At 48.6% G+C, this 26,789-nt stretch overlaps 10 protein-coding genes across 10 annotated transcripts; 4 read left to right on the forward strand and 6 right to left on the reverse strand.

Annotated features, from left to right (window-relative positions):
• Positions 1 to 748: 748 nt before the first annotated feature.
• On the reverse strand, positions 749 to 2,581 carry F4817DRAFT_336910 (6-phosphogluconate dehydrogenase C-terminal domain-like protein). Its single transcript, XM_049303228.1, has one exon. It carries the CDS (start codon positions 2,422 to 2,424, stop codon positions 1,009 to 1,011), a length of 1,416 nt encoding a protein of 471 aa, XP_049159252.1. The 5' UTR covers positions 2,425 to 2,581; the 3' UTR covers positions 749 to 1,008.
• Positions 2,582 to 2,879: 298 nt separating this feature from the next.
• Positions 2,880 to 4,662, reverse strand: F4817DRAFT_101062 (uncharacterized protein). The gene is made up of 4 exons (XM_049297339.1): positions 4,375 to 4,662; positions 4,142 to 4,312; positions 3,795 to 4,085; positions 2,880 to 3,741 (listed from the first exon to the last, which is right to left on the reverse strand). Exons 2-4 carry the CDS (start codon positions 4,274 to 4,276, stop codon positions 3,127 to 3,129), a joined length of 1,041 nt encoding a protein of 346 aa, XP_049159253.1. The 5' UTR covers positions 4,277 to 4,312; positions 4,375 to 4,662; the 3' UTR covers positions 2,880 to 3,126.
• A 1,698-nt stretch (positions 4,663 to 6,360) lies between these two features.
• F4817DRAFT_101106 (uncharacterized protein) lies at positions 6,361 to 7,552 on the forward strand. The gene is made up of 3 exons (XM_049297340.1): positions 6,361 to 6,709; positions 6,787 to 7,062; positions 7,119 to 7,552. Exons 1-3 carry the CDS (start codon positions 6,527 to 6,529, stop codon positions 7,485 to 7,487), a joined length of 828 nt encoding a protein of 275 aa, XP_049159254.1. The 5' UTR covers positions 6,361 to 6,526; the 3' UTR covers positions 7,488 to 7,552.
• A 295-nt stretch (positions 7,553 to 7,847) lies between these two features.
• F4817DRAFT_101155 (uncharacterized protein) lies at positions 7,848 to 8,933 on the reverse strand. The gene is made up of 2 exons (XM_049297341.1): positions 8,163 to 8,933; positions 7,848 to 8,092 (listed from the first exon to the last, which is right to left on the reverse strand). The coding sequence occupies exons 1-2, from the start codon at positions 8,673 to 8,675 to the stop codon at positions 8,021 to 8,023; spliced, it is 585 nt and encodes a 194-aa protein (XP_049159255.1). The 5' UTR covers positions 8,676 to 8,933; the 3' UTR covers positions 7,848 to 8,020.
• Positions 8,934 to 9,966: 1,033 nt separating this feature from the next.
• Positions 9,967 to 11,493, forward strand: F4817DRAFT_336920 (uncharacterized protein). The gene is made up of 2 exons (XM_049303229.1): positions 9,967 to 10,568; positions 10,665 to 11,493. The coding sequence occupies exons 1-2, from the start codon at positions 10,191 to 10,193 to the stop codon at positions 11,244 to 11,246; spliced, it is 960 nt and encodes a 319-aa protein (XP_049159256.1). The 5' UTR covers positions 9,967 to 10,190; the 3' UTR covers positions 11,247 to 11,493.
• Positions 11,494 to 11,640: 147 nt separating this feature from the next.
• F4817DRAFT_101189 (60S ribosomal protein L7) lies at positions 11,641 to 13,636 on the reverse strand. Its single transcript, XM_049297342.1, has 4 exons — positions 13,449 to 13,636; positions 12,776 to 12,887; positions 12,430 to 12,596; positions 11,641 to 12,374 (listed from the first exon to the last, which is right to left on the reverse strand). The coding sequence occupies exons 1-4, from the start codon at positions 13,460 to 13,462 to the stop codon at positions 11,915 to 11,917; spliced, it is 753 nt and encodes a 250-aa protein (XP_049159257.1). The 5' UTR covers positions 13,463 to 13,636; the 3' UTR covers positions 11,641 to 11,914.
• A 117-nt stretch (positions 13,637 to 13,753) lies between these two features.
• F4817DRAFT_336926 (40S ribosomal protein S14-like protein) lies at positions 13,754 to 14,924 on the forward strand. The gene is made up of 3 exons (XM_049303230.1): positions 13,754 to 13,957; positions 14,024 to 14,096; positions 14,283 to 14,924. Exons 1-3 carry the CDS (start codon positions 13,891 to 13,893, stop codon positions 14,593 to 14,595), a joined length of 453 nt encoding a protein of 150 aa, XP_049159258.1. The 5' UTR covers positions 13,754 to 13,890; the 3' UTR covers positions 14,596 to 14,924.
• F4817DRAFT_336927 (SNF2 family N-terminal domain-containing protein) lies at positions 14,925 to 19,010 on the reverse strand. Its single transcript, XM_049303231.1, has one exon. It carries the CDS (start codon positions 18,657 to 18,659, stop codon positions 15,132 to 15,134), a length of 3,528 nt encoding a protein of 1,175 aa, XP_049159259.1. The 5' UTR covers positions 18,660 to 19,010; the 3' UTR covers positions 14,925 to 15,131.
• Positions 19,011 to 21,102: 2,092 nt separating this feature from the next.
• On the forward strand, positions 21,103 to 22,122 carry F4817DRAFT_358600 (glycoside hydrolase family 18 protein; the record flags this gene model as incomplete). Its single annotated transcript, XM_049306052.1, has 1 exon — positions 21,103 to 22,122. One exon carries the CDS (start codon positions 21,103 to 21,105, stop codon positions 22,120 to 22,122), a length of 1,020 nt encoding a protein of 339 aa, XP_049159260.1.
• A 2,181-nt stretch (positions 22,123 to 24,303) lies between these two features.
• On the reverse strand, positions 24,304 to 25,905 carry F4817DRAFT_315704 (uncharacterized protein; the record flags this gene model as incomplete). The annotated part of the gene is made up of 1 exon (XM_049300573.1): positions 24,304 to 25,905. The coding sequence occupies one exon, from the start codon at positions 25,903 to 25,905 to the stop codon at positions 24,304 to 24,306; it is 1,602 nt and encodes a 533-aa protein (XP_049159261.1).
• Positions 25,906 to 26,789: the final 884 nt, after the last annotated feature.

Consider the following 26,789-nt stretch of genomic DNA (forward strand, 5'->3'; position numbering starts at 1 on the left):
CCAAAGCGCGATATATGAATACTTATCTTTCCCTTTCGAAAGAGATATGTATCTCTCTATGATATAGAACTTGTTAAGTTGTAATAGTTCGAACTACTAACTAACATTTTATACTAGCATCGATATACCTACTTCCCTAACTATACTAGTCGAGCATATAATTATTTTATGGTACTTTACTGCGTATTTTTGACCCTCAAAAATTCCAACTTCACTATCTCAATATTATGACTTTCTCAAACCGTTTAGCCTTAAAAGCAAATTATACCGTATTAAATAGTATATTACCCCGGGACAACTCTATTATAACGTATGATATGCTATATCTATATCCCTATCAATGAATAGTTGAACCGGTGTGTTGGTCCGTTTTACTTCCTTTTAATAAAACCAAATACTATTCAACGACTAGTCCTAATAGCTTTATAAGTCAAAGAGGCAGCACCTCAAACCAAGACAATCCACTACCATTAAACGCTAAATATATAAAAATCACACTTATATAAAACATGGATCTATTAAGTAGGTTAGACAAAATGGTTGAGGTAAACGTTCTCGATAAACATTAACGGCATGTACCTAGGTAAAATATGGAAACTTCATATCACAACATAATCAAGACAGGATTAAAGCTCTTAGTTAGCTTTATACCCACTAAACATCACGGTGTTTTTGCGGATGAAGCTCCAAGGGAATAGCTGCTGACCGTCAACCTCATATACGAATTGGCTCATCTGATAGCCTCAAATAGTTTTCTTGACAGCAGAAGTCAAGGGCTTAAATCTCTACCTAATCTACCAGAAGAATAGTGTATATGATTATGGTTAACTAAACACAGCCCCTAGTATTCGTCGTCTTCTTAAGTTTAGCTAGGTAAAAGGGGATGAGAAGTGCCGAAAGTACCTCATCATCTACCGCCATTACCCTTGACCAGCCCTAATTCATGAAAGTTTGTCTGTTATTATGATATATAACCTCATGTGCACAGACACACACATACAACCCAACCTAGCCCCGACTACTTTGAAGTTCTTTAACCAACTCATCTCTCGTCCGCGCCGCCCCGTCTTCAATCAGGGAAATCAACTTCTTGTTGACAGGCAGTCCGCCCTCATCGCCAAGATACTGCGCCGTCTCCACGAGCCAGCCGTTGAAGTCCTCGATCTCGGTCTTCTTGCCGGCCTGCACGTCCTGCAGCATCGAGCTTGTGTTCGCCGCCACCTTCTCGCCAACACTGTAGAGCATTGTCCGCAATCGCGCGGAAGAGAATCTCTCTAGAAGTTCTTCTCGTGTTCTTTCGAGACGCTCTTCCGCAGCTGCCCTTGTCACTACACCACTCTTCCCATCTTTATCTTGCGCAAATAATATACCCTCACTACTTCGATGTCCCACCAGCGCTCTCAGCGTGCGACTCGCCTCCTCCACCAACATCTCAACCACACCCCCCAACCCATCCCCGCGCTCCTCAAAAACCTCCCCATTCTTACACCTCAGCACCGCCGTCAGCGGATTAATAACCGCATTAACCACCAGCTTCTCCAGCTGCGCCACCCATAACTCCCGCGTCGCGACTCTCCGCGCAGCTAACCCCGGCGCACCGACGATCTGCTCGGCCAGGTAGTCATCTTTATCTCCGTCATTATCATTACCATCCCAGCCGTCTCCACCACGCACCATTACAGACCCTACGCGCACGTCCGCAGGTGACGCATGGACGCTTTGAAATGGCCCGAGCGACGTGACGCCATGGGTCGTCACACACGCAAGCCAGCGCGGACCTTTACCTTGGCCAAACCGCGCCGCGACGTATGCTTCTCCCAGCGGCGGCCAGAGCTTACACATGCCGTTTTGCGCAAACGCGACGGTCGACCGGCTGTCGAGATACCGTCTCACGCGGTCGACCTGCGGGATAGCATCCGGGGCTTTGGTGGCTACGATTAGATTGCTGATACCGCAGCCCGAGCCCGGTTCCCTAACAGGGCCGTGCATCGGCTGAGCGTCGGCCCACCATTCGATGCGGAACGCGGGGTTTCGCTCTGTCTTACCGTCGCGCACCAGCTCGATACCCGGATGGGCTTTCCACTGGTCTAGGAGTTCCCTCCGATGAACGACTAAGGTAATCGGCGGCCGGGAGTCATTCTTAGCAAGAAAGCTCGCATACAGCCGACCGATGTTTCCGACGCCTAGGATGTATATGCGACGGCGCTCGTTGTCTGGGTTCGGTATTTCTCCCACCTCAAGCGGTTTACGGGCGTAATTTGCGCCATCAGGTAAGTTTGTAAGCCGCCAAGCATAAAGTCTCGGTGGTTCCGATTGGTCTTCCGTAACTCGTCGTAGCCATTCTGTCGGAACCTGTCGCGAGCCCGTAGAAGACGGCACCATGCGTAAAGAGTGTCTACACCAACTAGCCTTGAAGCTGTTCATGATCCATCAGCATCTAACAACTTATGACAGTTTTCGTAGCCTTGTAACCTTTACACTAGAGCTTTCCGAGATATTACGATGTACCGAATTGCGTCTAGATGCGGATCTACTATTCCCTTTTAAGATTCGAATAGGCTTTACGAAAAATCTCCACTGGTGAGGGCCAATTAAATATCGATTGGATGCAAGGGTATACCCCAACCACCGATCCATCGTTTTGATTTGGTAAAGCTTGTGAAACATTCTAGCGTCTCAAGAGCACTAACAGGTACCTTAGGTACCTAACAAACCCCGGATCTTGCCTTAGGTACTTAGGTAGGTCTTAGGCAAGTATGTACCTACATGTATGTAAGCCTCAGGCCATCACGTGCGATTATCAACAATTCTCCGGCTAGTCGCATATGGCCCATGTAATAAGGTCATAACATTGTAAACCTAAGACAAGGAATTCATAGGCCAGAGAAATAATAATAATAAGACAATAATATTTATGAAAATCATATCAATTAAAAACTACTAACTGGCGCTAGGAATTAAACCTGCTGTCGAATTATTGAAACCAAGCGTTTTGCACGCAAAGCCTAATGGCTAGTCAAGAACACTGTCCATATCCTGTAGTACCAGGCAAACGCTCTTCCGGCGAAGCCAGCGCATGGGGCTGGGGACCAACCGAGCATAGTTCCAACTCTGACATACTTCCGACTATAGCTGAGTGATAATATCAGACAGTTCTAAGCTAACACCCTTCTTCGAGACTGTCACTCCATGGTCAACTCCTGAAGATTTCTTCACCTCCTCTCCCATTTTTTGGGAGGGGCGCTTGCAGAGAGACGCATGGTCTTCTTGTATGGGAGGAAGGAGCGATATCGAATGTCCAACAGATACCGCAGACTCAGCATTCTCCTCAAATGAATAGCGAGTAACGGGTCGGACTGACGGGATATTACCGTTGGTACCGTTGGCACCGTTGACATCGTTGACACCGCTAACACCGTTGACACCGCTAACACCGTTGATATTGCTGATATCGTTGATACCGTTGGTATATTTGGCACCGTTGGTACTGTTGACACCGTTGGCACCGTTGGTACCGGGATTTGTAAATTTGCCCGAGGTTGTACGTTTGGTGGTTAGGCCGATTCCCGGGGACTGGGATTGGACAGACTCAACACGTTCAACGTGTTCAACATCCTCAACATGTTCGACGTGCTCGGTCTCGTCCACTTGATCGTCAGCAAGGGACAAATTTTCCCATGAATTGTTCCATGAACTGCGCCATGAACCCACCGAGGATGTCGAGCTACCATGAGCCAATGGCTGATACTGAGGTTAGTAATGGATAGGGGAGAATAAAAGTGAAGTTGTCATACCAAAGGTACAGCCCTCAGGCCAATATTTTTCAGCCTGTCTGGGTGGATAATTGGCCTAAATGAACAAGAATGGAAGCCGAAACCAACGGCTGCAGTAGGTGGTATATCGCCGTTCGCAATACCATCCAGACTCAGATAGGATCTCAGTTCGCATGAAGGACGACAACTTTGACAGCATACGAAACGACATTCCTCATCCAAACTGGGAACCCAGGGTTCTGTACTTTCGCTAAACTGGAATCCTGGTGGCGGGTCGATTGTGGATGATGCTGCCTGCGCAAGATTACGGACCTATTTTATATATTAGTATATATATTGTCCTTGTATACCGGCAAAAGAGCACATACGTGGTCCCTTTGCGAGATGATGGTGAGGATCTGGCTAGGCGTGTAGCTCTTTAACTGCTCGCTCGTCATCTCCTTGAGTACGCTAAACCTCTCTGATCTGCTTCGAGGACTTCCAGGCCGAACCTTCTTCAACATCTTAACGAATTCCAACCCAGAGGTATCGAAACACACCTAAAAAGGTAGTCAGCTATTACGCGTGCTATAGAAAATATTATAAGGAAGGGAGAACTTACCGACTGTTGCTTCTCTATGGCGTCTTCGATGAGAAGTTCTTGGTCATCGGTGCATCTCCAGAGCCATCCCTATTGGCCTGGTTTACCGCACAGAGCACAAGTCAAAACGGGATCGAAAGTACGCGTCATAGTTAGGTGAGAACACAAGGTGTGAAGACGTGATTGCTGAGGCTGTCGCGTAGCTTGTGTTAAACGGTCGAGTCGTGGTACAGGCGACGAGGCTCCCTGGGCCTCCTGGGCCTCCTGGGCCTCCTGTGCCCCTAGACCCTGTCGATGTCCTCTTTCCATGGCTTGGGTATTAATGCGTGATGATATACCAAAAGAGAGATGATGCTGGATAGAAGTTGCTGTGTAGTGTTTTGTGTCGAGATGAAAAAGGTAGATGCTGGTTCACTGCGAAAAGAATACCTGGGTTGAATGCGTCTAGTAACGAAAGTATTCTAGCAATATTCCGTAGAGCGGTCAAAATGACCAATATTTCCCCCACTACTATCAATACTAACGAAAGTGGTATTGACGTATTGACGGAGGAGAAATACGCTACTATGTTTCGTAGAGCAAAAGTAAAAATGAAAGTGGCTTTCAAGAAATTCTGTGCTTGATATGCAAGACTTTATAAGTCAAAATTATCTGAAATGAATGTTACGACTCGAGACCCACGGACGGAGATGTGAATTTGTGGATAGATGGAGGGGCAAGGACGCAAGGACGCAAGGTTGCTTGGACTCTCTGGAGAACTAGTGATGAAATAATTACGAATGTTTATTCCGATTGCTAGTTCGACTGGGTGCGTACGGGCCTTCTGGGTGCCTAACATAGTGTACATCTACTAGGTACTTCCGTGCATGTAGGCGATGAAACTATGTGGGTAAAGTTTAGGTAGGTGCTGCCTTAGATTAGGTACCTAGAGGCTAGGATAGAAACTACGAATTACACTACACTATAGGCAGTGCAGGCTAAACTCGCTCATTCCCCATTAGGTAGCATTAGATATAGGCACCTACCTAGGTACTTACTAGTGTCGAGCAGCTTACACGCTTGAAGCTATTCCCAACGATATCGTCCTCCCCCGAGTTTCCTTTTGGCTTCCGAGCTCGTGGGTTGTGCTGCGTGGTTAAACCCTATTTTACGGTATCACTTGTCATATCATACCCTTACGTACCTCGGCACACAAGATGCATTAGTGGCGTGATAGACACTGTAGTTGTACCTAATAACTCTCCATATCCTATTAGCTACCAATTAGAGGATACTCTCAAAGGTGTGCATGTAAAGCGATTTTGGGTCTTAGTGGTTCTTGTGGTTCTCGCTGCGTACCGAAAAAGGAAGATACTTACATGTGCACTCGTACTGAAGCAGTAGCCCAGACCACGGAAGAACGAACAAACCGGCTAATCGAACCAATGAGGAACGGGGCACGTTCAAGGTCAAGATACTATGTAGATCGAGCCCGAGTGTTTTGTGGATTTTGTGGATTTTGTGGGTCGCAGCTGTCGTGCAGTAATGGCCCCCCCCTTGATCCCCCTTGGTTCGAGGTTGCTAAAAAAGCAAGGGACCCACCAGGGCGTGGTCATCTCCTGGTCGCGACTTTACGAACGAATGAGAGGGGACTATGGCGAATGAAAGCGCAAGGAGAGGAAGGTACCCAGCCAGGTCTTAGCCAGGTCCCAGCAAGGTTCAGCAGGTGCTGGCGGCCCCAGACTTGCCCGACCTGTTGTCCAACCTTGTCCAACCTCATCCTCACCAACCTCCTCCACATCTTCCACAATCTGCCACCAAATCTACATCCTATTGTTCATCTTTCAAACCCGACCGATACGGATGAGTTTCCAAAGACCCGCAATTCCCTCCCGGTGACTTCTGCCCTCATGTAGAATGCTAGCTATCATTTCTTCCACATGCGAGAATATTCTTATGCTTTGATTGATAGATACGCGAAAGCCTGTAAATTCACGTCCGAAATCCGAAATAATCCTACCGAGGCCCCCCCGTCAGCTCAAGGTAAACAAATCAATTGACACCAACAAAGTCCCAAGTACCCGCCGTCCACACTCGAACACCTTTCTTTCCCGACCGCACTTTCATCACTAACTCGATTCTTACTTAGACTTTCTGGACTAGACCATCTGTTATCGATTAAACTCAGGCGATCATGTCGCTTAAGATCGAGAAAGAAACGATCCGCCATGCGACCGAGATCGTGCCCGGCCCTCTCGCGCACATTCCTCGTGACGGCCCTCTCCCAGGCACGACCGGCAAGCATCCTATCGCAGAGGCGATCGGTACCGCGATCACTGGAGGCAAACGAAACGCCGGCACGAGGGGCTACTTAATGGTACGTCGGTTTTTTTTGTCGCTATTAACTTTAAGATGTGTCGAGTCGCAACCGAGCTGACCTCGGCTTTCTACTAGGCCTACATCAATCAGCTGGAGAGAAACCCTCTGCGGACTAAGATGCTCACGGCTGGAACCCTCGCCGGTCTACAAGAACTTCTTGCGTCGTGGCTAGCTAGAGACCGTAATAAGCATGGAAACTATTTCACGGCCCGTGTCCCCAAGATGGCGGCATACGGCGCCTTGGTCAGCGCGCCCCTAGGCCACTTCCTGATCTGGTGTCTTCAAAAGGCCTTCAAGGGTCGCACGAGTCTCCGTGCCAAGATTCTCCAGATTCTTATCAGCAACCTTATAGTGTGTTCCCCAGACCGCCACCTAAACTAACTGCATAACTGACGTGCATCAACTAGGTTGCTCCGATCCAAAACTCTGTCTACCTCGTCGCTATGGCTCTCATCGCCGGTGCCCGAACCTATCACCAGGTCCGAGCAACGGTACGCGTCAGCTTTATGAAAGTCATGAAGGTATCTTGGATTAGCTCGCCGCTGTGTCTTGCTTTCGCACAGGCCTTCCTACCCGAGGCCGCCTGGGTTCCCTTCTTTAACGTCGTCGCCTTCACCATCGGCACGTATATTAACACCATGACTAAGAAGAAGCGTCTTGCTGCCCTGCGCAAGAAGCACTTCGGCGACGGACGATCGGGCTCCGTGGCGGGTGGACGACCCGAGCAGGACTATCCCCCTCCTTCCTCAATCGGTGGGCCTAACCCACCATACTAACTTGTGAATTAACTGTCGGGATAGGGGATGGGGATGGGGATGGGGTGTTGTGTGGGACGGAATGTGGAAATCTGTAGGTATTGAGGATGACCGGGGCCGGCTCACTCGACTTAATATCGGGGACGCTATTTCACGTAACGTGGTATACAAGTAACGAGGGAAAATAGGGAGGTTTGGGGTTATATCTTGGGACGATCCGTGATGTGTTCAGGAGTATCCGCGCTTTTATATAATTTGCTTTCGTCCTGTTATTTGCAGTACCAAAATATTTCCTCGAGTAGTTCATAAACAGAATAAAATATTGAAATCATAAGCTCCTTCAGTCTTCATAGTATGGATGATATTTGTATAAGCTTTCAACGATATGGTCCTTCATGCTCATATGACACTGGTTCATCCGAGGTAGGTAGTTATGGTTGACTCTGGTATTCAATATTTCTTTGAAGAGATATCTATTCACATCTATTCCTATATGTATTGTTTCGGTCCAAATACCCTTTCATATCTCACTGGTATCGTCGATGCGGCGGCCCTTACGCGGTGAAGTCGATGCAGCTCTCGTAGGTCTGCTTCGCTCCCGTTCCGTACCACCACCACTGAAGAACCTATACACGCTCTATTAGCCACACTGTAACATAGCACAATACAACACCCCAAACCCCAAGGTTAACTTACGCAAGAACCAGCATCAGCGCACTTGGAGCCGAGGTCCTCGGGGATAGTAACGTCGAACTTGGTCTGGTTGGCAGGGGTCTGGTGAGCGTAGAACTGGCGCTCGTCGGCATAGCCGGAGGGCCAGTTAAGCAGAGGTTCGCCGATGATGGTGTTAGTCTTGGTATCGACGACAGACACGTTGGCAGAGCCGACGTGCGGGATCGTCAGATCCACCTCGATGGTGACCTTTTGGCCGGGCTTGTAGGCTTGGACGTTGGCTGCGTTGTCGGCGTATTGCAGGCCACGGCATAGCCAGAGGTTGCAGAGCTCGCCGTGGTATCCCGTGTCCTTGGCGGCGAGCTCGGGTAAGCCTTCGACGTGCGAGGTCAGGTCGCCCTTGATGTTGGCGACAACGGAGGACCCGCATGCAGCGGAGGATGCGTCTCCTGGGCCGCGGGGAGTAGGCGTCGTTATTAGACCGTGGCCAGAGACGGTAGCGGCCAGGGCGGCGAGAGGGAGAAGTTGCGCATACATTCTGACAGTGCTGGTGGTGATTAGAAGTAAAGAGTCTATTCTAGTCGTAAGGGAGAAATTATCGAAGCGCTTATATCCAGTCCGTGTGTCTCACACGACGGCTAAGCTAGCTGGGCGTAGGTGCTCTTTTTGTAACCCCTTAGCCTCTACCTCTGATTCCAAATACCTCCGCTCGGAACCCTGTCTCTAGTAGGAGATTTAATCAAAAAAATATTTCAGCGTGCAGGGTGTTTCCATTTCGCCCGGCAGACAATATATTTGAAGAGGCGGGCCCTGCTCGTGGGGGGTGCTGGGTGCTGGGAATCCGTCGCCCATATAGCCGGTAAAATAAGGACGTCGTCGTACTGGATCGCGGGTAAAAAGAAGGATATGCGAAATCGACGGCCAGAAGTCCCCAATTCAATCATGTCCGGCACGTAGGCCGCGCCCCGTCGAGGTATCCGTGCCTGCATGGTACCTAACCTAAGGGAACGAGTACTCCCGCGGAGCGACCTGTTCCCGGCGGGAGCGATGCACGCTAGAGGGTCAATAACGCAGACAACATTACATTCCTAGCATCTAAACTAGACGTGCTCGATGAGCTTGTTCCTCGCCAGCACGTAATCGCCGACAGCAAACGCCGAGATGCCTCAATATCTCTCTGTCTGCTAGGCGTGGGATGGATGATATCTAGGTCCTTGACGTCGGAGTAAAGTTTGATAATAGCCACGACGGGATGCCGGATTGAGATATGATCATTTAGGGGTCCAGATGCGAGAGAAGGGGGTCTTTTCTTATTTTAGGAGACTAAAGTAAGCGTTAATATATTACTTGATGATGTTTATCGATGGTAGGGATGGGGGTTTGCTTCTCCTCTTTACCTCAGCGAGTATGGGGATTTGGAGAGCATCCTCCGCTTCAACTTCAATCGCGGGTTCTCCTCTTTCTCTGCGACTGAACATCATATCGCCTCATATGAAAATGGGGCTCGATAACTTATCTCCAATGAGGCGAATTGAGATTGTGGATGAGTTAGAGAAAGGCTTGTTCATTCATACTGTCTTGATGGTTGCTGCTCATGAGTATAACTCTTCAACACCTTTAATCGTGGTGAAGACTGAAGTCAGAACACACTTCTAAAGGTTGAAGGGATGAAAAACGTATATTTTGATTAATCATGTTACTTGTATAATGTCCCTCCCAATGCATATACTCTCTTAACCGAATTCTCACCTTGCTCGAGGTGAACCTTCCGTTGTCACTTCCAATTCTATGAACTATGTACTAGGTATATATAATCAACGTTCCTGCATTTACAATCGCGGTTACATAATTGGCTATCCTATTACTAATGCCGCAAACTATACCCGTCCTGCCATTCAACCTGCACCAACACAATTGGCTTCTGTGCCGCTTTTCGCCGAGCTTAAACTGACCCTTGACATCATCCCACCTCCAAAAAAAAATAATTTAATATCTCTTGCTTAGAAACGCCCACATCTTCTCCGGCCAACGCTTTAACCTCCAGCCCCGAAAATGCCGCCTCCGCTCGCCGTACGCTGCACCCACGGGTCCTCGCCCTCGGCTGCGAGATTATTCGTGCGCTTGCTATGCGCATCGTCGTCGCCTATAGGTAGTAGTAGTAGTAGTAATAATAGCAGCAGCACTCCTATCCTCGATGTGTTGTTGCCGCCGCGCACCCGAGCTTTCCACCTCGCACGGGACATCCGCGGTCGGGCGCGAAACCTCCGGGTCCGGAATGATAGGAACGCTATATCGCATGTCCCGTATGGTACTGCTCGACGACATTTTAGCGCCACGGCGCCCTGGCGCAAGACCCAAGTCGTGTATAACCCGCAGAAGGACGAGGACGGTAACGACATGGTCTTAGAGATTACACCGCGCGCCGCCAACGTGAGTCTTGCACATCTCTTTTCACCCTTCTTATTCCCTCCGTCGCGACTCTCAGCAACACCAACTAACACGAACCCCTCATTCCCCCCACTCCAGAAACTTTCGCAAATCATGGTCAAAGACAAAAACCCAAACTTAGCGCTGCGCATCTCCGTCGAATCCGGCGGGTGCCACGGATTCCAATACCTAATGTCCCTAACCTCTCTCCCGCCCTCCTTGCCCTCCACCCCCGAGTCGACAACATCCGCGCATCCGCCCCCCGAAACCTCATCTACCCCTCCCACCCCCGCCAACCAAGAGGGGCAAAAAACCACCGCCGAAATCGCGCCCTCGACAACCACCAGCGCCGCGCCTTCCGCGCCCAGCATCGGCGAGGACGATACCATCTTCGCGTTTGTAAAAGATGATCCCCCATCTTCTACCGAAGCTTCCGCGCCGCCCTCGTCATCAACCCCGTCATCTTCATCCGAGCCGTCTCCATCTGTCGGCGCCGAAGCAAAAGACTTAACAAGCACCGCAACGCCCAAGATCATCCTAGACTCGCCGAGTTTAGAGCTGCTGAAGGGGAGTAAGGTGGACTACACGATGGAGCTGATTGGGAGCCAGTTCAAGATCGTGGATAACCCGCTTGCTACAAGCAGTTGCGGCTGCGGCACTAGCTTCGACATCAAGATATAACATTTCCGCCTTGGGGCCTTGGATGTTTCCCTGTTTGGCCGAGGGTTCTTGTGTATATTTGTCTACCATTCACAGTTTATATTAGAATATTTGCATGAAAGAGGAAAGAAGGGGGGGATGAGATCCGCGGAAATTGGCGGTGGTATCATATTTTTCATTGGGAGACAACTGTATATTCTACTGTCACGGCATATAACGAGGTTAGTGCCGTAGATATGAACATAGAATACATTAATTATATAAATTACAATCTCGACTTCTCCTAAGCGGTCCAAGGTTTTTTATTACTGTAGGTATTCGTACAAATGAACCCATATAAGCAAGAACTTACGCTAGGTTTAATAAGCACTTCTCTAGTATAATGCACACTATGTACCTACCATCATAAGCCTTATCATGGTGACTTAGATGTCGGCGACTTATTATGAATTAAGGATTAAAAGGTATTTGAAGACTGGCAGCAATATCCTGGTAAGGCTTCAAGAGAAGTATACTACTATTCATGCTACTATTCACGACTAGACAGCCAGGGACAGACGAAAGTATGGGGTTGCCATGATCATAAAGTCTCAATTCATTGGTAGCATCCGAAGCTTTTATGAACGCCGTGAACCATGCACAGAAGCAAACCCCCTAATACCAGACCCATTTAACCCATAACCCTTAACTTAGTTCATCTGTCGGATGAGGCCGTTGATCTTGTCCTCTCGGTTGCCAAGGTCACCACCCTCGATGAAGTGCTTGAACTTGCGCGTTCGGAAACCGCCGTTGGGGTTGCTGAGCTTGAAGGGCCATAGGAAGTTGGAGGCCTGCTTGAAGTTGGGGCCGACAGTGTAGATCTCGTGGACGAGATCCTCAATGCAGACAATGCCGTATTGGCCGAGGTTCGCCTCGATGATGGAGTTGTCGGTGAGGGGAATGCGCTGCTTGTTGATCTTGCCGTATCCGCGCTTGTAGATGAGCTCCTTGACGCTCTTTAGGTTGGGGTAACCGTAAGCAACCCACGGCTCGACAATCTTGATCATTTCGGCGGTGGCCTTGGTGATACGGACGAAGATACCGTTGTTGATCTGGAGGAGACGGAGGAGCTGGAGGATCTTGCGGGGCTTGGGGGCAATCTTGTTGATACTACTCGTTCGTTAGAAAATGTTTGATTGTATTGGGAATGTTAGAATGAACATACCCCTTGATTCGGATGACGAAGATCAACTTCTCCTCGGCAGGGACGTGGAAGCTGCCCTCCTGCTTGGCGAGGCGGTTGAGGCGGACCTTCTCACGCTCGGCATCGCGGTACTCCTTGACGTACTTCTCAGCACGCTTGAAGATAACGGAGCGCTTCTCCTTGTTGAGCTATATATCAATGTCAGCTTGAAGCCCATGTACATAGAAGCATATGACAATATATGTATAGATTTGTCGATCAGACCCGAAAGATGGTATTTTGCAACAGCATTGACTTTGTCTAGTTGCAAGTGGTTTTATGCATCACGTCGTTATTTTATTTTATTTATTTAATAGAAATGACTAACCTTCTTGCGCTGCTCAAGCTCGGCGGACTTCTCAGCGCGAGCCTTCTCCTGGCTCTTGCGCTTCTTGAGGAGGGTCTCGGGGACGAGGACCTGGTCCTTGGTAGGGACGGAACTGTTGTCAAATTAGATTAGTACGTAGTCCACAATCATACATGAATGCATGAATAGAGCGCCGGTTGGAGAATTGCCGACTGCACGCGACATTCTCAGCGGTAGCTAACTCGGTGGGAAAATTTTGATCGGTGAGATGCTAGAGCCCGTAACCTCTTTCGAGAAAGTGCGACTGTATTCATAGCATTCCCTCTCATCCGACAACGCCTTGAACATAAGTCCAGGAGATATGCTCGCTCTATACCAGCTAGATTGACAGCAATTTCTTGACCGTCTGCTGATAGTGAAAGCGGCAGATGAATTTAAGAGAGAAGGGCCAGGCCTTCATCTCCAACACCCCAGAACAACATCTCTCTGTATCCAAGCTTTATATCAAGCATGAAAAACAGAGGGAGAAGCCTGGGAAAGATCGAGCTGACTTGCGATGCCTCTTCGCACCATTTTCAGATGTTCAGGAGAACAAGGCAACCCAGCCGAGAAGACCACGACAATCTGCAAAATCCATTGGACCGGATATCGATTCGCTCGTTCAAGAACAAGGAACTAGGAAGATATATCATACGTAGTAGCAGCCATTGTTGTCGAATTGGGTGATGGCCGTTTGGTCGTGGGTTGTCGACTCGGATTTGGGATATGGAAAGGTTAGAAAAATTCAAAAAAGGCACGAGAAAATTTGGTAAAGTTTAGTGCGGGACTCTTTAGTTGGTGTGACCAAAAAGGGTTTAGGCGGGGGTTGGTCAAAGCTGTGCGCTGCGCTGTTACTTAGTACACCGCCCCAAGCGAGAAGCGGAAAGGTGTTAGGGTTAATCCACTTTTTAATTATTTCTGCCGTCTCCCACCGCCGCCTTTTCTGCGCTTCTCTCCCACCCCACAAATAAACACACTGAATTATTGTGAACGATCGATTTCTCTCGAAGGGAAAAAAACCCGCGGTCAAGCTTCATTTCAACAACCGTCAACCCCGAAGTCCAACCCCCACCACCAACACCAAAAGATCATTCACAATGCCTCCCAAGAAGACCACCCGTCCCGCTCAGGAGAACATCTCCCTCGGACCTCAGGTCCGTGAAGGTGAGTCAAGATCTTCTTGAAAGTGTAAGACATCGTCAGGTTTGCTAACGTGCCCCGCGTTCACAGGTGAGCTCGTCTTTGGCGTTGCCCGTATCTTCGCCTCTTTCAACGACACTTTCGTCCATGTCACCGATCTCAGGTTCGTCTAAACAAATTTCCCGAAATCAATCCCTATTGTCTCGAGGTTATGAGGTATAAGCGAATGAGGAGGAACGAATTCTACGTCTTTCTCTCGCTATACTTAGATACATATGACTTCTATATATCTCCTCTTTAAAAAATTTCTTGTGTGTGGTTCATAGGCTAACATTCTGGGTGATTCCAGTGGCCGCGAAACCATCACCCGAGTTACTGGTGGTATGAAGGTCAAGGCCGACCGTGACGAGTCCTCCCCCTACGCCGCCATGTTGGCAGCTCAGGACGTCGCCGCCCGCTGCAAGGAGCTCGGCATCAACGCCCTCCACATCAAGATCCGTGCCACCGGTGGTAACGGTACCAAGACTCCCGGCCCCGGTGCCCAGTCTGCTCTCCGTGCTCTTGCCCGTTCCGGCATGAAGATCGGCCGTATCGAGGATGTGACCCCCACTCCCTCCGACAGCACCCGCAGAAAGGGTGGTCGCCGTGGTCGTCGTCTGTGATCGCGCCATATTTACCTATATATCAACCGGCTGCGGCTGGTGGTTTTGGGGGGCGATCCAGAAGCAATGATCGGCGGAATCAAGGGTTGGCACGAGGACTTCTTCATCTCTGTGGCGTTGACAATTACGAGGAGAACGGCGTGCATCTAGAAAGGAATAAGACATGCCTGGTCTCCATGATACTTCGGGTAGCTATGCTTATTGTCACATGATGCCTTTTGGCACGGCTACAGAAATGAGAAAACATTGATCCAACTAAAATCCTACTCTTATATCATCTCCCTACGTGATTTATTAAAACTCGCATAGCATTGTCACGAAAAGCTCGTAATTGTAGTTTCGATTAAGATTAATTCATAACGCTAATTGAAGCAATCATTCCTAAACTCTAGTGAACATATATGCACCTGTGCTATGCTGAAGTATATAGACCGTACCGCAACACCTTGCTAAACCGATCATGAAGACTCGCCCTCGAAGTCCCCTATCTAAAACGAAGCTATTCTTAGATCAATGATTACGTCAACGCCGATCAATCAGTGTCCTGGTTTAAGGGCCCAGATACCCCTCATAGTAGACCCCCTTTTCTCCATCTGAGCAACCCGGTCCAGGGCGGTCTTGAAGTCGCCAGACTGCTTCTTCGTAATACAGAATTGGTTGAAATGGTCAACCAGTAGTTTCGTGGGGACCTTGCCTCCGTGGGCTTTGATGAACTCCGGAATCATCTTCGCGAAATCCTTAGCCCCTAAGTTTGTTCCTCTGGCTGGTGTAGGCGTTGCTGATCCTGAGCGAGAACTGCCTGCGGGTGAGCTCAGTCCTTGCCTATCGGCTAACCCGGCCAAGATACTAGCTGAACCGGGGCCGCCGCGACCCCTACGGATGTTAGATGGTCTACCGGCCTCGCCCACTTCACCGGTCCAGGTAACAGTGCCAATAGGCACCGAGTGCGTCTGCTCACCTGCTCGTCGAAGGGATGCAGCTGCCTGTGCCGCCACGCGATCTGCTTCTTGCTGAAGTAGTCTTGGATCGGCTCTTAGTTGTTTCTTACCATTGACTATTTTATCATGTTCGAGTGCCGAGTGTACACCAGAGCGGGCAAAAAGACCTTCCATGATCCGGTCTTCTTCTGTCGGCGCCGGCTTTGTATCGGGGTCAGGCTCATAGTCCTCGAGAGCAGCTACACCTGCTATAGTATGGAGATCACGATCACCGTCTTCACTAGCTGATTTACTTTGTATCTCCGTAGGCTCTGCTGCCTCGCCAGCCTTCTGGCTCGGGATATTTTTAGTTGAAGTGTTACTAAACTGAACTTCCGAGCCTTCGAATAACTTCCCTGTTTCTGTCACCTTATCTCCAGAAGATCCTAGCGTAAAGAGGTCATGGAGATCCTGAAGCTGAAAAGTAGTACGCTGTTTCGGGTCTTTTAATACCTTGTTGCTTAAGAATTGTTTAAAGATCTGACGATGGTACATCTTCTCTTCAATCGTACCAGCAGTCATAAGTCGGTAAATTGTGACTTCTTTTTTCTGGCCAAGACGCCATGCTCGTTCCCGAGCCTGAACATCTGTTGAAGGATTCCAATCAGGGTCAAAGATAATAACCCGATTTGCGCCAGTCAAATTCACTCCTAGGCCACCAACCTTTGTGGTTAGTAAAAAGAGGTCGATTTCTGGGGTGTTATTGAATTGGTCAACGAGGCTTTGTCTATCTTTGATAGCAGTGCCGCCATCCATTCGCAGGTAATTGATGTACCCTAGGCGCCTTACAAATGCCTCAAGAATATCAAGCATTTGAATACCTTGGCTGAATAGAAGAGTCTTATGTCCGAATCGTTTCCACATTTGGAGAAGCGCTTTTACGATCTGCATCTTGCCCGATTTCTTAGAGGCTCCCCATTCATACCCTTCTTTCGTCTTTAATCCAGGATCAACTAGGTCAGGGTGGTTGCAAATCTTTCGGAGGACATCAATTCCATAAAGTGAGTTCCTTGATCCGACGAGAATGGCGCCCATTTCTTTTGACTGGATGAAGAACTCGTAGGCATCGCGCTGAGGTCTTGTAAGGTTACAAAAGAGAACCTGTTCCTTCTTCTTCGGGAGGTCGGCTGCAACATCGACTTTCAATCGCTGAAGTAGAAACGGGCTTATTGTATCCTTCAATATTTCGGCACATTTCTGAGCTGTCATGATTTGGAGATTCGTAGCATTGGCATAACCTCCTAATCGTATAGGTATTTCGAATTGGTTACGGAAATCCACAAGTGTCCCTAGTCGCATTGGGAAGATGAAGTCAAACAATGACCACAATTCCATAAGATTGTTTTGCATCGGAGTACCGGAAAGAATGACTCGATTTGGCGTCCGCAACTCCTTGCAATATACCGTGACCGCGCTATTCGGATTCCGGATCTTGTGGCCTTCGTCTAAGACTGCGTAGCCCCATTCGATAGGAGTTAGGATTTGTCCGTACGTCTGCAAGCCAGCGTAGGTGGTGACTAGAACATGACCGTGTTTGACCACCCGATCCACAATCCTCTTAGCAGCTTGGTTAACCCTCTTGTTTTCTCTTTCATCCCACATCTCTTCTTCATCCTCAATCTTACCCTCAGCTCTCATATTGAGCATACCACTACCAGACGAATGGAGAATTGACACGCGAAGAGGAGGCCACCAGCGATGGAATTCGTTTACCCACTGTCTCAAGACAGTAGCTGGTGCCACAACGATGACTGGTTTGTCAAGCTGCTTGCTATGATGCAGAGTGGCGACAAACGAGATGAGTTGGATAGTCTTTCCGAGGCCCATCTCGTCACCAACAATGCCCCCTACTTTTTGATAATAAAGCTCGGCTAGCCACTTCACCCCGGTCTTCTGATAGTCAAACAGAGCAGGGTATATATCGCCGGGTAACTTTAAGTCGTTTTCGAAGTGATGGTCGGTATGGTCTGGAGAAGGTTTGAACCACTCTTCTTCATCTCCGCTATCAACTTCATCATGGTCTTCCTCCCTTCTTTCTTGTCGTCTTTGGCGTCTGGCTTTGCCACGCCTGTTCACCCAGTCTGCAAGTCGAGCCTGATAGCTGGCCTCGTTTCCATCGTCAATCTGACTGAGATCTACCTTACCGTCGTCCTTTGTTACCTTCTTAGACTTTTTACGAGGTCGTTCGAGCTCGGAGTCTTCCGACTCTTGGCCAACAGTAGAATCCACATCAAGCGCATCAGAAGAAGCGTGCGGTGCGAATTCATCTGATGATACGACATCACGCTGCACTCTCCGCTTCTTTCGTGGGCGCAGCGAGAACTCGGTCTCTGCCGCTGCTATGGCCAGACTGGGATTCTCGTCAAATCCAGGCGCACGTAGATTTTGGTGAGATTGTGGCTCATAGCTATCTTGCTCCTCCAATTGCTCTGCCGCAGCCTCGTCCTCCGCGTCGATCAAGGCGTCCGCTAACTCTCCCTCAACGCCCTGGGGCCGAGGTCCTCCGAAATCCGCAAAGGGCGTAATTTTGCCGGTACGAATCAAGAATTCACGATGAGTCTCATTCGGCAACTTCTTGTTCCCACCCTGAATGTGCTCGGCATGTTCACTATCTTGATGTCGTCCCTCGATGCGAGCGCGGAGATCTACTATGTCTTTATTTGCTAGTTCAATTTCTGCGTCTATTCGTGCGATCTTCTCTCGTATAGTCTGCTTTAGTTGAGGTCTACCAATTGCTTTACGGAACTGCTCCTCTTGCGTCTTCTTCTGGGCGTTGAGCTTCTGTATAGTAGCCTGCACCTTCTCTATACGTTTTTCGTCTCGCTTATCTTCGACATCGATCAAGGCAAGGTTCGCTTTATAGGTAATGTCTCGCTCGAGGTCATCCTGATCGCGCACGCCTGCTGTAAGATTCCTCAGGGCGGAGTCCTCGTCTGTAATATCGATAGTATCATTTTCTAAGACAGGGTCGGCAGCGGAGGCTTCCTGTGCGATCGTAGTTATCTGTTCAGTAATTGACCCGTCGGACTGCCGCTCATTGTCCGACTCTGCCTTCGGTCTATCCTCATTAGTAGGATTAGGCGTCATGGTGAGATCTGGTAAAATGAAACGGCCATAGAGCTGAAAACGTGAATCCAGAAAATAAGGGATGGGCCACGTGAAAGCTTCGATATGTGCCGGCGTAAGAGAACAAAGAAGGGGGATTGGGGAACTTAGATAGATGATTATTAGCGCAAAAGAAGGCGCATAGGGACTTGAACGGCAGAAAACAACTTGGAAAATAAAAAACCATGCGCAGAGTAAAAAACAGTTAGGTAAGATGAAATAGGCACCAGCGTAGATAAAAATTGAGATGATAGAGATTGAGGCTCTTTGTAAACCACCCGACGCCACTATTGGTTGGGATATGCAAGGAAGCTCTGGAATTACGAATGACGCATGCCCGGTGAGTCAATGAAATTAGCGTTAGAAGCTAACGCATCTTATCGATAAAGATTGACCAAATCTACATAGCAAGTGCCACCCAGATCTTACGTTGCTTGAAGGTCACTGCACTATGAGATGTTGGTTGCCAATTACAAGAGCCGTGCTGAAGTTCCTGTTGAGGAATATAAAAACCCGCCTTTACATGATTAAACATATTTCAGATACTACCTAGTTAAGTATTTATAGGATAGTCCTCAATTATATGTAATCTACTAGAGGTATAAGTATAATCTAGGAGACAAAAAGCTGATGCACTAGGTGCCCTTTGTAGTGGTGAGTATTGCAAAATGTAATGTTACGAGTCCGTAGTATAGCCTTCCCACAGTCAAGTCCATTCAGATACTGGGATAATCAAAGGTATCGCAAGTCGGAATATAAGATAATTATTAGAATTCCGTGCCATTAGCTGTACGTAGATGCGTAGGCAGTCAAGTAAGATAAGTTAATAGAGTCTGTGAAAGATTATCTGGTAATTCTGAATTACTGAGATAGTTTAAGCGCTCTATAAGAGACTGAGACTCCTATTATTTCCCTAGGTTAGAGCATACGATATTTTTGAGTCAAGTTAGATTTAGCATTAATGGGCCGAGAAGCTAGTCGATTAATATTTACAGTGAAGCAACTTATATCAAACCTCTTCATCTCGCTTAATCAGTATCGTTAAGGGTATCTGAATCTGGTTTATTCTCGTGATAGTTTGTTTGATAAATTCTAAATTCAAGGGACTCGAAAGTGCAGGTGAGAGGTTACATGATGGAATTAGTCGTTACACCAGAACTTAGGATTTCCCCAGATGGATCACACGAAAACCCACCTTAAATAAGCATGAACCAATGATATTACATAATATTCCTAGGGCTGCTAGACTAGTGTATCTAAGAATAGATGACTTAGCGTCGCCCCTGGAGGATTTTTAGTTCTTACCCGATCATTAACGAAATCCCGTCTCCTGCTTGGTTTTGTTAATCTGAATATATCGATCCCAGCCGTGGATAATAAACAGTATACAAGGGAATGAACTAGTTATTTTCAGTTTCAAAGCTGTCGGGCTAATACAATGCTACGTCACCTCCACCGATTTTATCACCTTCTCCTCATGCCAATAATGATACCCGATATGATCAGAACAGTAACATGTCATATGCGGTGAAAGACGTGATGCTGACCGAAGTCTATGTTCGGAGATATATACATAGGTATATACCTACCTAGGTCGAGATATCCCACCATTACGGCAGTAGTATAGGTGGGAAGCATCCGGACTTCCGCAAATGCAGTAGGCAACAGGCAGCAGTACTGAATTACTACAGAGCAAGGTCAGAAAGGCCCGACTCGAGTGCTTCTGATTGATATAACAGAACCCCTCGACGGCCATGCACCCATCGCCTGGTACGACCAAGAAACAAATAGTACCCTCGACTATATGTATTTTCCTATCGCGGGATGCATATGTGACGGGGTCAATCGATCCCCAAATGAACTACCTGCCCTTCTCGTTAGCTGGGCGCGAGGCACCTCGTTCTATTGGTCGACTTCAAAGACTCCCGCGTCAAAGTGGATTTCATGACAGGCATCATGGCAAGTAGCCGTCGAGCTGTTCGCAGGAAATAGGTTACCTGCATACCGACGCCAGCCATGACAAACTCTCCCCCGTGCTGACAAAATGTTTCAACTGATCGTCCGGCATTACCCATGTCTGCTTAATTATACTATGCAGATCCCATGGAACGGAGCAGCCGCCATACCGCCTCTCTAGGAGCTACTTAAGGTAGCTTGCTGCGCTCCCTCGGTGCATAGCCCTATCCTAGAGGATCCGCGCAGCGAGAGCTTATTCGAACTGCGAGTTAAACCTCAGGTACTTAGAGAGACGAGTCCCAGGCAGCTCAGACTAAAGGAAGCTCTGCCATAGTCAATCAACATCTACAGGCCCCTCATCTCTTGTAGGCACCCAGCAGCTTACCTTACAGCCTTCGATAAGAAAGAGTGGTGATAACAGCTGCCCAAGATGCTGTTTTGCAAAGTGTCCAACTGGATGGCGAGGTTCATGCCGCTCCTCGTCCCAGTGGCATGTGCCTCGGCAGCAGTAGCCAACGACCACCGCGTCGTAGTCTACTACCAGACGACCCAAGCCAACAATAGTGCCACAGCGCATATCTCGCTGCTACCGCTCGTCGACAGTGCCCCTGAGGTTTCTGTCACCCATGTCCTGATCGCCGCCATCCACATCCAAGATGACGCCACCGTCCACCTTAACAACGAGCCCCCTGACAACGCCATGTTCGACGCAGTCTGGACCGACGCGGCACAGCTACAAGCTAAGGGCGTTACTGTAATGGGCATGCTAGGCGGTGCCGCCGCAGGTTCTTACCAGCGTCTTGACGGCGACGACGCCTCGTTTGAGAAGTTCTACGCCCCACTACACGACATGATCGGCACCTACAACCTGCAGGGTCTGGACCTGGATGTTGAGGAGGCCTTTTCATTAGACGGCGTCATCCGGCTGATCGACAGGCTCAAGAAGGACTTCGGTAATGATTTCATCATTTCTCTTGCTCCCGTAGCTTCTGCATTGACCGAAGGCGGCGGCAACCTCAGCGGCTTCAACTACTTCGACCTAGAAAACCAACGCGGTAGCTCCATCGCCTTCTACAACGCGCAGTTCTACTACGGGTGGGGCGACGCCAGTAGCGCCGGCGACTACGAAGCCATCCTCGACGACGGTTTCCCCGCCGAAAAAGTAGTACTGGGCTTAGTCACCGACCCGTCCAACGGGTACGGCTTCGTCAGCTTGGACAACGAGGCCCCGGTTCTCCAGGAGCTTACAAGCGAGAACCCGACGTTCGGCGGCGTGGCAGGCTGGGAGTACTTCAACTCGCTGCCCGGCGGCTCGAGTTCCCCCTGGGAGTGGGCTGCTTGGATGGCGGACCACGTTAGATCTGCTGCTGCGACTACCGGCGAGAAGCGCGAGATTGCGACGACGGAGAAGGTCTGGAGGGGTATTCGTAAGGCTGGGCGGCGGGTGCGCCGTGATGCTAAGAAGGTGTATCGGGATTACATTGCTTAAGGGCTTGCGCGCGCGGTGGATAGCGTTGACGCGTGTGGTCCGTTGGGTGGGCGTTATTAGCTAGTATAAGTTTGCTTGGGAAGTGATATTTTCCGGCTTGAATACGCGTGTATATACTCACTCATATATTTGATATCTAGCTTGATGAAAGCACTCACATATGAGATTTGTGTTTTGAATTTCTCACTCGTATTCACCCCGCGTTTAGAAGGTCTCGTGAGTGATTGCCCAAAGCGCATAAGCGTTCCTGTTGTGAAAGCTTCGGGTTTGTATATTATGGTTGGTATTAAGGGGACATACTGCGTACATACGCAGTGAGACATAACACTAATGTCTTACTTTTTACTCGAGATCTTATTCGATTAGATAACGTGCCGAATTGTCGCGTGTCAAGGAAATTAGTCTTAACGAAAATAAAAATATAGTTAATCTAGCAAAGGGTTTGTGATAAGAGAATACAGAATATCATTGAGGAGAAATACATTAGATAGGTACCTACCTAATCTATAAAACCAATATGCTACCTAGACGGTAGACCTGAGGAATTCCTTAGTATACTCTCCCTTCACTCAAAAGCTATAGTATATAGTGGGTAGTATTTTCACTACGTCACTTATAAGAATCTAATCTGAGACAATATTAACCGTAGTGGGATAAACACGTGTATATTTCATTATAGACTTATGAGTGAGTGTCCACTTTCCATGAGACTTGACTTAGATCAACATCACTCAATAGGGGTTTAAGACTTATATATATATTTAACTCATATAGTAATTCGTGTGAAATAGCACACTCAAATTCCGAGTTTCGCTACCTATATTTTTTTGCAAATCGCTTGCTTTGCTCTAGGGCTCACGCCCCGTCTAGAGCACCTGAGTGTATCTGCCTCTGATTTATAGGCTCTACCAAATTCCTCGTCGTGCTATAACCGTTCCAATCTCCTTCCTAGTTGGGCACTCATGCAGGATGAGTAGTCCCAAACCCTCTTTAGGGTCCAAAGTGGCCCAAAAGTCCCTGCGTCTTCTAGGGCGGATCTAAATTCCCGCAATGTGCGCACAATCGTACGTCTCAGATGTCTGACCCCCCCCCCCCCCCCCCCCCATTTATGCCGCTCCAAGCTGCCTAATGTATTAAAAAAAATGACCTTCAAGTCCAACGCCGGGCAATGCAATGGCTACCCAACCTATCCGAATAATGCCTCCTCAATGCGTTCGAGAATAGAAGCTGTTCTACTCCTCCCAAATGCGTATCAAAAATTCGCTCGCCTGATGCTGTAAGTGAAGTGTTAAGAAACAAACATGAACCCGTACCAAATCGTAACATGAGAAGGGAAAGAAAATTGTCAAGGGTATTTTGGTAATGGTACACAGTATAGAAATAAATTCAATATCAACGTAGCAACAGCTACGCGATGAAAACCAGACTGGCCATATGCATAGTGTACTCTGTTTCGACATAAATGTCAAGGAGCGCGGGATGGCATGTCGGATGCGCAATTTTTGTTCTGACCGCTGATACGTTCCATCTTTCGTGGGTCTAGAAGAAATCTAAACCTGCGAAAGATCTATCTCGTGCCCGCCAAATTGATGTTGCGGGGCTTCACGGTCGTCATAGACTTGATTCATTGGAAGACCCTGCGAGATAATGCACTCTGTGTGCTGTGCATGCGACAACCCAAGGGATACACGATTCGACATCCTAACCCGGTCGTAAAAAATTAATCAAGTCGCTTAGGTCGCATGTCGAAGTATTCCTCGGCAGTGCCCTTGACTAGGGAGAAGAAAGAGGCAGGGAATACACCCCACAAGCCGTTAACTATGTATCATAGCGTTGTTGAGCTTGCACATTCCAGGATGCCATTGTGGATCCCGTTAGACTGGCGATGTCGGCAAGACGGAGTAATAAAATGGCTCGGATTCGTGGAAGTCGAAGCTAATGTGTTTGTCGGTATTCGCCGTTGACGTAGGATGTGGGACAAAGGCCTTTCCTTTCACCTCCATCTAGTCTCGACCACTTGTTAGCCAAAATTGGTAACCCACAATATTGAACCCTCAAAATTTTATTTACAATCATCTCCACGAGCGTGCTCGAGCGTAGTCATAAATTTTGCAGTCTCGATGATCGTAATGTACCTCGTAGCGGTATGCTGATGACGGACAATGCCTATTCCATCCGAATTTAGATGACGTCCTGTGAAATTGCAACCCATCTCGCGGGGACACCATCGGGTCTAATCTCGTAGGGTTTTGTTGTAGACTTCCTTGGCGGTAGAAGCCACCGTGCGTGTCCTTCGCGTTGGTCGTCTAATTTACCGCGCTTGCGCATTAGGTGTTCCAAGACAGCAATTCGAATGAAATCCGAGTTCTCCCGAATTTCCCGCTGGCGAGGACCCGGTGGAAGGACATACGCGTTCGGTGATTTGTTAGAATTGCCCGCTTGACCGCCTGAACGACTAGCTGCCGGGGCACTCCTTGATCGTTGCACCTTATAGGTTTGCATCTGAATAGACGCTGTATAACTGCGAAATGTTGACCGTACACGCGATTCTGGGCGTACGCTGGTCGGATTTAGATAACGACGCATGGCTTCGCTGGGTTCTTCTCCTAAGACAGGAGGCATTCTCTCGTCGGTGAATGGGACTCGCGGGTCGATTGTGAGTATAGATCTAGTAAGGAAATCATCTGGGGGTATCGACGAAGAAGTAAAATTAGATAATGATCGGGCGGCAGAGCGTAGTGCACGAAGCGACGCCGTCAAATTCGATTTGAAGACGGATTTAAGTGGCATGAGCCCAGTAGTCTGTTTCTGCTCTGTTGGGCTTGGTTTTGGGGTGAAAACTCTGAAATCAAGCTCGTCAACGTCTAGATTATTCATAGTAGAAAGCGGATGTTCTAAATGTTGACCGGGAGGCGAAGACACCGGCTCTAGCAAACGCCTCGGTGGTCGTATCCTTCTCCCGCGTGGGGTAACGGGAGAGTCGATAGAAGTAACTAGACTAGTTCCAACCGAATCGCCTAGGGAGGGTATACTGTCAAACGATGCTGCGCGGGTTGAGAATGGTGATGCGAATGCGCTATCGCTATTTGAAGATGCCTCATCCTCGTCGAGCTCGTCCGGCGGGCTGAGCAGAACTTCCATCGGGCTGCGATCATAGGATGTGAAGCTGATATCGCTCAAATCTTGTGCGAATTCTTCACTCAGTTCCCGGCTTAACTCTTTCTCTGATACTTGAGACCGAGGTACAATCGAGTTTACCGTCATCCGCGAGTCTCTAGACGAGTCCCTAGATTGCCTTTGTCGCGATCCCCCACGCCTTTTAGGTGGGGGAATAGTGGTGATGGCGAGCAATGCCGCCACCGACGGCGGGATAGCATCAGGTGAGTGCACATCTCGAGAGTTTCGATTTGGGGAAGAGTTAGCTCGATGCGCGTGCGCATGGGGTCGCGGTCTGTGCGAGTGCGCGGTGTCATGCTTTGATCTAATGGGGATCTGTACGGCGCTCGAAGGAGTATTTGGTCGCGCGACAGCATTTGTCGTTGTCGCACTTGGCGGGCTGCCGCTTGGCGGAGACAACCTGTCTGGTTGTAAACCTTTCCGCTTACCCATGGTTCGCTCTTTTGAGTTTATTCTAGCGTCGACGGACTTAGAAGAGGCGACGTCCTTCTCCGTCGATAGTGCATCCTTTCTCTTAGGTGAAGATACCTTCGGTGTCGTAGCCGTTAGAGAGGTTGGGGGCACGGTTTGTTTTTGTGAGTATAAAAAGGATCTCGGGACCATCATCATTACTCAGGGTCGAGCTAGAGCCCGACTTTTTAAACGGTTCCCGTTACTAAAAGGAAATATCCGTCACCCTATTAAAGCAATTACTAGTCAGTCTAGCGGGGCGGCAAGGAACGGTGGATCTAAGTGTGATGTAGTTCGCTGTAGTTCTTTTTTTTCTCCCGTCGCGTCCACCGAATCGGAAACAAGCTACCGTAACTGGAATCGTACGCTAAGTGAGTATGGGATTGGTGGTCGTGCAGTACTGGTGGTCGTGTGCAGGCTCCGCCAGGGGTTCACGATTCTCGTACGTAATAGCGAAATCTCTCGTCGAACGCGGGATGCAGCCCAGATGCACGGCAGGAACCCAGAGACGTGGAAACTGAATATAAAGTAATGATGTCGCTTTTGCAGATCTTTGCAGCTCTCGGGTTTTCAACTGTTACCACCTGTCCTCTCTTAGGCGCATCAGCTCTTCGAGTAGCCGGATCTGGTGAGAATAACGAGGCATTACAGGAAGTACGACGAAGACATGCAACACGAACGCTCTGGGGGCCAAGCTGAGATGGATGGATGATGATGATGACAACGCGTATTGTGACGACCGATTAACTCGTAATTCCAGATGATGTATATGATGTATACGTCTTCTCTCCTTGAATACCTCGGGATCAGACAGGTCCTGCGGTGTTTATTAGGTATTATCGAAGGGAACGTGTAGAAGATTACAATGATGAAGGAGGCGAGGTAGGGAGAATATATTATTAATATTATTATACAGCTATCTGAATGCCCAAGTAATAATAATGATCTAAGAGGACGGGAACAACGGATATTGATGACAGCCAAGACCAGAACGGACTACCTTGCAAGCGAGCCAAGCAGATAACACGGGGGGTGACATA

The sequence above is a fragment of the Daldinia loculata genome, assembly GCF_022478755.1.
Source record: "Daldinia loculata strain CBS 113971 unplaced genomic scaffold F4817scaffold_23, whole genome shotgun sequence".
Taxonomy (NCBI): domain Eukaryota; kingdom Fungi; phylum Ascomycota; class Sordariomycetes; order Xylariales; family Hypoxylaceae; genus Daldinia; species Daldinia loculata.